At 54.6% G+C, this 9171-nt stretch overlaps 1 protein-coding gene across 1 annotated transcript; it reads left to right on the top strand.

Moving 5' to 3' along the window:
• Positions 1 to 785: 785 nt before the first annotated feature.
• MLF2 (myeloid leukemia factor 2) lies at positions 786 to 5475 on the top strand. The gene is made up of 9 exons (XM_026502575.4): positions 786 to 984; positions 1573 to 1650; positions 1904 to 2030; positions 2276 to 2311; positions 2947 to 3000; positions 3384 to 3512; positions 3682 to 3841; positions 4446 to 4658; positions 4910 to 5475. The coding sequence occupies exons 2-8, from the start codon at positions 1601 to 1603 to the stop codon at positions 4631 to 4633; spliced, it is 744 nt and encodes a 247-aa protein (XP_026358360.1). The 5' UTR covers positions 786 to 984; positions 1573 to 1600; the 3' UTR covers positions 4634 to 4658; positions 4910 to 5475.
• The last annotated feature ends 3696 nt before the right edge of the window (positions 5476 to 9171 follow it).

Here is a 9171-nt window from a genome sequence, read left to right as displayed (position 1 = left end):
GCGACTGGGAGCTCCTGAGGACACAGCAGTTAGAGAAAAGAAAGGGGAGACACTGGCACTAAACTAATTGATTTCAGAACAACAACCTTTGCCCAAACCGACCCTTCACACAGGGTAACTGAGGGGTCCAGGAACCTCGCCAACGCCGGTTCCCGAAGACTGTAGTTCCAGCCTGGCCGAAGAGCGCCACCTGGCGGTCCGCCCTCCCAACCTGGATTCTCTTCGGCCCCGCGGGAGTTCTCGAAGCCTGAGCTAAACAGGGGCAGAACTGTCACCTCCCCCTGTACGTCATTCCGAGGGCCCCGCCCCTGCTTGGAACGCGCCGCCTCCCGACGGGACTGGCCCTAGCGCCTCCCCCGCAGAACGGCCGCCCTTCCTCCCTCACGGGCTGAATGCCGCTTGGGTAGAAAATCTGCTTAACGTTCCCCCCAGGATCCGCCCCACCTCGTAGCCCACAGGGAGCCCGCCCCTCCCCCCATGGGAATCTGCCCCTCGTCCTCTTCCTTCCCCTGAGGGAACGTGCCGCACCGCCCTCCCCCGCCCTGTCCCTGCCGAGGAAGGGGCGCCCCAGCTCTTCCCCCGCACCCTCGCAGGGAGCCTCTTCCTAACAACAGAGCCCAAATCCAGGTTGGTGATGAGGCCTCCCCTCCCCTGGTCGCCGGAGGACCCCGCGGACCCACACTCCGCAGCCCCGGGAGCGGGCCCCAACCCTCTCCCCTCACCCGCCAGTGGGCGGAGCTCCGCGGGCCCGGCCCCGGGGTGGGCTGTCCCATCGTGACGTCACTTCCGTCCGGGCCTGGCCGTGGTTCGGGCTCCGTGGGCCGAGGGGGGGTACGGAGGTGGCAGCCGTGGGAGGAGGCGGCGCGGGAGGCCGAGGAGAGCCAGCCCCGACCAATCCCGCGTCCCGGGCCGCAACCCCCGATCCTGCAGCGCACCGAGAGGCGAGACCGGCCGGATGGGCCGCTGAGCCCGAATCGGGGACCGGTGAGGCTCGAGCAAAGCGGGCAGTCGGGGCCGGGGTGGGAGCGGGCCCGCGGGGCTGCGGGGTCTGGGAGCCTGGGATGCGGAGAGGGGAGAGGGCCAGGCCTGCCGCTTCCGCACGCCCGGTGGGGAGGCGGGGGCCGGGGGAGCGGCGGACAGGGGGCGATGGGGATAGTGAGGCCCGCCCGGGGTGGGGGGGGGGCTGGCAGGCGGCTGGGGGTAAGAAGGGGGCGAGGTGGCTGGGGTCGTTGCTGGATCGAGAGCCAGCCCTTGGGATTCGCATCCGGAACAGTGGCGTCGGGGGAAGGGGGCATGCTTCTGGCCAGGGCTTTGGGGAGAGGATGGCTGTGAGTGGGGGGAGGCAGAAAACTGCGAGGCTTGGAAAAATTTTCCATGGCCCTCCTTGAGAGGTTGAAGAGCTCTTCCCTCCTTTGAGGGTGGTGTCGAACACCACCTGGAGAAGGGTCTCACTGGAGTTTGCGGGGTCGGTTACAGCATTTGGAAGGGACAGTGTTCTGAGAGTCCTTACACTGAGCCGGGTGTGCAAAAGCCTGGCTGCCTCCGAGTATCTGAGCCTCCACATCTTTACAGTGTGGAGCCCCCTGGAGCTAAAATCAGGATGTTCCGCTTCATGAGGGACGTGGAGCCCGAGGATCCCATGTTCCTGATGTGAGTATTCCCTCCCCCTCCTGTTCTAGAGCGCTCATCCTACTCCACTTCAGGTCTCTAAGTAGTTCAGACAGACATCTGGGTTCCCATTGCTGGCATTGGCTGGAACCAGCTGGCTTCTCAGCTCCAGCCCAGACTGAGAGAGGAAATAGGCATCCGTGCCCCTGTTTCCCTACCACTTTTCCGTTTTGTGGGGGAGGGGGTGTTGACTGCTTGGCCCTTCAGCCATCCACACTGTATACTCACTCCACAGGGACCCCTTTGCTATTCACCGTCAGCATATGAACCGAATGTTGTCAGGTGGCTTTGGATATAGCCCCTTCCTCAGCATCACAGATGGCAACATGCCTGGGACCAGGCCTGCCAGCCGTAGGATGCAGGTAATGGTGCTGTGACTTGCCTGAGAAATGCCGCAGGGTGGTTAATAAGTCCTTGCTTTTTCTTGCACTTCAGCCAGCTTAGCAAGTGGAATGATCTTTTTTAGGAGTGGGGAAAGTGGTCTGGCAAAAGGGCTTTGTGATCCCCTTTGGAGAGGAGGATGGAAAAAACTGAGGCCATGGGCTCAGTTTGGGCTTGTAGTGTGATAGGACATGGTCTCTAATTTGTTCTTTATGTTTTCCTGTAGGCTGGGGCTGTCTCCCCCTTTGGGATGCTGGGAATGGTGAGTCCGGATGTCCCTGTGTACACACTCTATACCCTTAGATGTTATTTCCAAATGTGGCTCTCTGGAATAGCCTTTTGGGTAACCCTAGAATCTTTTGATAGTATTCACAAAGCTCTGGGCCTGTTGTGTGCTAGGAGTCCTGTGGGTAAAAGATGATAACTTATTGAATCCTGCATTCTAGGAGCCATACCTATTAGGAAAATGTAACTGCCTAGCAAAGTTCGTTTTTCTGAGGATGGAGATGCAGTTGAAGGGCCAACAAAGATGGCTTCTAGAGGTGTTTTGTTGTTGTTGTTTTTACAGTGTTATGGCCAACCCTTTTATAGGTTAGCATCCATTTACTTGGTGTGCTTCCTAAAGATAGGAGGAAATAGGACAGTTGGGAGAAAGAAAATTCGATCAGAGCAGCCAGAGAGACTGAGGAGGAAGGCAGCAGTAGTGCAGGAAGGGAACCACAAAGAGAACATTCCATGTTCTGGTCATGCTAGTGAAGAGACAGAGCAGTTGCTCCGTGTGGAGGAAGCAGAGAAAGGGAATGTGTCGCCTTGTGTCTGTCTAGCGGGTACCTAAAGGAGACCATTCGAGCACCGAGCGTGCTCTCCTGACTCTTGTTTTCCGTCTCTTTGCTGCAGTCGGGTGGCTTCATGGACATGTTTGGGATGATGAACGACATGATTGGGAACATGGTGAGGCTCTTGCCCCATACGCTTTTGCAGTCTTGTTCTCAGGGATGGCTGGCAGCACCTTGAGTCCTCTGAGGCAGGGAAGAGTACGCTGGTGAAGGGCTCAAGCTGGATGAAGTCAGTGAGCCCGGAGAGCACTGGGTTCCCTTATCTGCTCTCATGCCTGAGTAGGAAGCAGCAACAGCAGTCTTTTGAAGTGTGCTATGAAGGTTCCATGTCTTCAGGTCCCTCTTGTTCTTTGGTGGACTCTGAGGAATTTGAGGGGCACTGATATTTTCTCAGTTCCCACGTTTCATGGGAGAGCTGTAGACATGAGCAGGCATCTGAAGTGTGGGATCCCTTCCCCCGAGGGGCCGTTTAGCCCTGTGGTACGTTTTCCTCCTCAGGAACACATGACAGCTGGAGGTAATTGCCAGACCTTTTCATCCTCCACTGTCATCTCCTACTCCAATACGGGGGACGGTGCCCCGAAGGTCTACCAGGAGACATCAGAGATGCGCTCGGCTCCAGGCGGGGTGAGTTGGTTGGCTTCTTGTTACCCAGAGAAGGCAGAGTGGAATGGCACGCACAGAAACCCTGGCTTCCTTTCTCAGGATTGGGTTGTGGGTGGTTTGTCTGTCCCGCCTGGTGTAGCCAGGGCTTTGGGAGGGGTGGCTGAGTGTGCCGTGTTTTGCCTCATCCCAGATCCGGGAGACTCGGAGGACTGTACGGGACTCGGACAGTGGGCTAGAGCAGATGTCCATTGGGCACCACATCCGAGACCGGGCTCACATCCTCCAGCGCTCCCGCAACCACCGCACAGGGGACCAGGAGGAGCGGCAGGATTATATCAACCTCGATGAGAGTGAGCCTTCCTTCCCGCTCTTTACCCTTCTGACTTCTGGGCCAGTAGCCCCTGGTCCGGGTCCTGTGAACTAGGAGATGCAAACTTTTTCTCCCTACCTCTGTAGATATTTCTTGGCAAAGTTGCGGGTGGGCCCCCTAGTCCTGCCTCGCTTGAGCCTTGTTGTCGGCTTCGGGGGCTAAGTCAGGTGCCGGCATTGTCTTCACCAAAGAGGGGCCAGCTGTTGGGATCAGTTTTTTTCTTTCTCCTCTTTTTTTTTTCTCAAGTTGACAGATACTTATTAAATACTTACTGTGTGCCTGGGACGATGCTCCTCAACTTTAATAAGTATGCTGTTCCTAGTTTCTTTCTTCAGTGGTCACGCCTCAGGCCTGCTGGTGGCTTCCATATTGGAATCACTATTGGCTGTTAGCTAGTGGAACCCTATTGAATTCCAAAATACTAAGAAAAGAAATTGCTGCTTTCCCTCAACTCATCCCCACACATAACACTTTCAGCCTGTGCCCTGTTTCTTCATCTTAGAAGACTGTGGCTCACTCTTGCCTCTGCTTCTAGAAGCCAGCCTGTATATTTAAGTGGTCACATGGGTCTCTGTACTCTTCAGGTGAGGCCGCAGCATTTGATGATGAATGGCGGAGGGAGACGTCTCGATTCCGGCAGCAGCGCCCTCTGGAGTTTCGGCGGCATGAGGCTTCAGGGGGTGGGGGACGAAGGGCTGAGGGGCCTCCCCGCCTGGCTATACAGGGACCTGAGGACTCCCCCTCCCGACAGTCCCGCCGCTATGACTGGTGAGGGCCCTAGGCCCTCAGCCTCTCTTGTAAGTATTGAGGGGGAGGGGTACGCAAGGTGTGGAGCACAGAGGGGGGGTTGAGGAGTGTGCCTGTGCCCGAGCCTCCCCCACGAGGCCCAGCAGTCCGGGTGCCCAGCAGGTGTTGCCTGTGATGGTAGAAGTGTTCTTTGGTATGGAAAGAGAAGAATGCTCTCACTGGAAGTGGGGTTTAAACCCAACTCCTGGTTTTCCTATTTTGTTTTTCTTTTGACTTGTGTTCTTCTCTCTTCCCCTTCCAGGTACAGGCTGAGAGGCTGAGAAATCATCCCCTGAAATAACTTTTTCCTCTCCAACTCCCACTCCCAATTTAATATTAAATTAACAGGCAAGCTGGCCCCCACCTCTCCCTGGGGGTCTCAGGGAGAACCTTTCACTGCCCCCTTTACCTACTTTTTCCTTCTTTAATCCCCTACCATGATGACTCCACTTCTCCTGTATTTGCTAACTTGATTTTTCATTTTGCTGCTCCATCTTTGAACCTCCTCCCCTTCCCCATTCTACCCTTGTCATGCATTGAGGGGGCTTTTGGGGTGAGCTCTGGGTTTAGGGCCTTCCTCCATCCCTCAGCTACCCTGGATCTTTGCCCACCCCCTCCTCGGATCCCCCCTGCAGGGGCCATAGCCCTCATCCAGGGCTGTGTGTGGAGGGAGAGGACTGGCGCCCAACCCTCTCTCCCTTCCCACCCCCTGCACATCACAAATCTCCCCTATACCTTTCTCTGCCTTTATTTTTTGATTTGTGCAACTTGTAACTAGGTGTTTATGGAATAAAGGAGAATGGAAAAAAAAGACCAAGTAGGATTTTGGCTTTACTTTTGATCTTGTCCCCGTTCGATTTCAACCCTCCTGTCTCCCAGTCCCCTTCTTACCTTCCCTCTGTGTCCACGGTGTGGCCCTCTTGAGTTCAAGCTCGGTACCTCGGTGGTAATGACAGTGGGACGATCAGAGCCCTGGCAGATAAGAAGTAGCAGCAGAACTCAGCTGGACTAGGGCTGGTGGGTGAAAACACTGGCGGCTGCCTTGCTGCCTGTCTCCCTGCTTTTGCTGTCACTTCACACGCTGGGGGGAGTGGAGGGCATATCTCCTAGGTGCCGGAGGATCTTGACGCCTCTTGTGCCTTGGGCAGTTTGTCCCCTGGACCGTGGGTGGGAACACTTGCGGTACCGAGCAGGAAGGCACAGGCCTTCAAAGGGGAGGCACTCCGGGGTCAGCAATGTTCTTCCACCCTTAGTTGTTGAGAATTTGAGCCCCAGGAAGGAGACCAGAGAAGAAAACTCATCTGGAACCTGAGCGGGTACTGGAAGGGCATGAGGTCTCAAATTTCTCAAGATGTTCACTCCTGCTTGACCTGGCTCCGCCAAATGGGTCACTCTGTTCCTCCTGGGAACTTATTTAACAATGGTAGATGCTAGTAAGGGTCTGAGGATGGTTTCTTCTTTATAAAAATCTTCAGTTCTTTTCAGTTTGTGGTAAATCAAAGTGAAAAACAACACAACGGGGGTGGCTCAGTCAGTAGAGCTTGCGACTCTTAAATCTTGGAGTTGTGAGTTCAGGCCCCACTTTGGGCCTAGAGCTTACTTAAAACACAAACACGCACACACAAACAACTCAAGGCTCTGGCTCTTTTTAAGGAAGGGAGGCTCTTTGCCATGTCCTCTGTGAGCAGATTGCAGAGATATGTCCAGTTGCTGAATGAGCAGAGGGGTGAAATGGATGGAGTGCAACAGCCTTCAGGGCAGGGGCCCCATCTCATTAAACAGGGCTGGTGAAGATGCATGAGCAGGGTTAAGGGAGCCAACCCCGTGGCTCCAAGAAGCCCGGAATCTCAAGTCAAACAGGTACAGGTTTGTCCCCGCTATCCAAAAGCGGAGTGTTCCTGCAAAAACCTTGGTCAGCTGAAATGGCATAAAGCGGACGGATGACCATTAACTCACATGGAAAAGTTCTTGAGCGTTCCAGGACGCAAAATACAATCTCTTTTGAATTTTTCTGAAACCATCTTGCTAAAGGATGCAGAAAGTCGAGCTCGCAGACAGTTCGAAGCTAGGCTGGATGCCGCCGAGCAGCACGTAGCTCCAGGGGCGGGAGCTCACTGGGGCCACTCCCGCTCAGGGGGGCGCACCAGCTTGTAACTTGCTGCGAAACAAATGCCGAGCGCTGTTCTCACTTCCTCTCATAAAACCAAACTCCTCCGCGTATTTCTTTGTGTTAGCCGAAACCGGTATTCATGGTGGTCTTCTGTAAAAGTGAAGTGGCGTGGTGTGAACTTTTGAAGGGGGCGGGGTTTGTATCCATAATTCATCTCCAGCTGGGTTGCTGAGCTGAGATGACAGGACTCAAAGTGAGCACAGCCCTCGGTTTCCGGGGCCCCCTGGGCTCTGTCCAAATAGACACATATTTACTTCCTCTGGGAGTGGGAGCAGCTCTCCTCAGTCTCCGGAGGAGGCCACCAGAGAAAACGCTAGCCCCACAAGGGATGTGCAGAGGCGGGGTCCTCGGCTCTGCCACTAACCTAGCCAAGTGGTCTTGGGCAGGCCATCCACTTCCCTGGACCTCAGCTACGAAGTTCCCTACTACCTATAAAACCTTAGGCTACAGTTCATGCCCAACCTGCCAACCTGAATTTTGGTCACAGTGCCCACACTCATGGGCATGGTTCTGAGTGGGGACCGGAGCAGGGCAAGGGTTGCCCTGATCTCAATCTAGCTGAGTCAACCTAGTGTTTCACAAGCTTCCCCATGGAGAGCCTGGCTTTCAGACACACGAACTAATTTTCACCGCTCCTCCCTGCTCTTGGGTGAGGACCACCCTTCAGCCCAGCACTCATTCCCAGGGCCTGTGACTAGTTCTGAGTAGGGACATGTTGTGGGAAATCAGTTAGCAGCAGCCACCAAGGGAGGTGCTCAAGAACCAGCCCCCTGGCACTTTCTGACCTGTCTGCCATTATGGAGTGAGGGCCAGGGGACAGAGAGGAAAAGAATTCTCAGGAAGAAATCTGGGCATTTTAGTTCTCCAACTGGGCCCGGCCTCATTCACAACAGCCATCCCCTCAGCCCTTGGCCCAACGTCCAGGGAACATGGTCAGACTCATCAGATCATTTCCCCATGGCTGTTATTTGGTGGGAGACTGAATTCTCTAGAAGAGTGAAATGAATACAGCCTGGCATGAGCAAGACTGGCTCCACCACTTAGCTATGACTGGGAAAGATTCTTAATCTCTCAACATCAGTCTCCCACTTTGTGAGGCGAACGTGATAACCACTACACTACGGAAACAGTTTCCCACTTTGTGAAATGGGTCTTTCTAGGCGCGGTTGGCAGTCGGGGCATGGATCCATACTTCAGAACAGTGAGAAATCTGTGAGTTAGTACAGAGAAAGCATTTGACACGGTTCATGGGATATAAATGACTGATTTCTTCCTGATTATTCATTCTGTCTTGCTCCTATTTTTTTTTTTAAGATTTTATTTGTTTGACAAGAGACAACACAAGCAGGGGGAGGGGCAGAGGGAGAGGGAGGAACAGGATTCTTGCCGAGCAGGGAGCCCAATGCGGGACTCGATCCCAGGATCCTGGGATCATGACCTGAGCCAAAGGCAGATGTTTCACCAACTGAGCCACCCAGGCGCCTCTGTCTTGCTCCTTCAATGCTCTCTGGTGGCCCTCATCCCTGGGTCTATCCTCAGGATTCCTAGAATACTTCTGGACACAACTTGGAAATTACCATACTGGCCTCCAGCCCTCTGTTCTCCCGGCTATCAATTATTACTGTTCACACTTTTCATGCCTCAGCTTTACAGACTAACAAGTAGAAACAAATGTTTTGGGCCTCTCTGACCCCTCCCTGCTTGCAATTTGGGATTTTTTTGTCCTTGGCTATCGAAGAGCCTTGGGTCCTACTAACACCCTTTACCCAGTGCCTCCTTCCTCTGTCCTTCTGCAATCCAATGCCCAAGTCACAAACCGGTTACCCAGAGAACCAGGAGCTGGTCCACAAGAAGAGCACAGACAGTATTTCAGTCTCGCAGCCCATGAATTCCAAGTCCACTTAAATACTCCACATACCTGCCGGGCCCTGATGCTCCCAGTCCTGGGCCTGGGTCATCCCAAGGGCTGAGGGAGCAGCAAGGGCCAAGGACTCCTTCACCCAGGCCATTCCAGTTGGGATAGGGATAAGAAAAAAATAGCCTTTACTTCTCTCCCTCTTAGACATCACCGGGCTCTTTAGATAGGAGAGGGGGGACCCAGGCGAGGCTGCACTAGAAGCTGGGGAGGTGAAGATAGGACAGGCATGGGAGGTGCTAAGAGGTAAGAGAAGAAAACTGAGGAGACCAGGGGCATGGGGACACAAGACCTTGGCTAGCTGGTTCTCCTAAGCAGCGTCCCAACTAGCCTTCGTTGGGGGAGGCCTGTGAGGGGGCACAGCTGGCATGGTGGGAGGGGAGTGCACTCGAGGGGTCCGGGGTGCAGAAGGCTGGCAGAGCTGCTCTGGAAGGTGGGC

This window comes from Ursus arctos, unplaced genomic scaffold, assembly GCF_023065955.2.
Source record: "Ursus arctos isolate Adak ecotype North America unplaced genomic scaffold, UrsArc2.0 scaffold_26, whole genome shotgun sequence".
In the NCBI taxonomy this organism is placed as follows: Eukaryota; Metazoa; Chordata; class Mammalia; order Carnivora; family Ursidae; genus Ursus; species Ursus arctos.
The sequence above is the reverse complement of the archived record's forward strand: the minus strand, read 5'-3'. Positions and strand labels throughout refer to the sequence as shown.

Excerpts from the sequence above, each read along its gene's own strand:
- MLF2 (XM_026502575.4), top strand. The coding sequence starts at position 1,601 with ATGTTCCGCTTCATGAGGGACGTGGAGCCCGAGGATCCCATGTTCCTG. Across the intron at positions 3,001-3,383 it reads ACGACATGATTGGGAACATG|GAACACATGACAGCTGGAGG; the intron begins GTGAGGCTCTTG and ends TTTCCTCCTCAG. Across the intron at positions 3,842-4,445 it reads TTATATCAACCTCGATGAGA|GTGAGGCCGCAGCATTTGAT; the intron begins GTGAGCCTTCCT and ends TGTACTCTTCAG.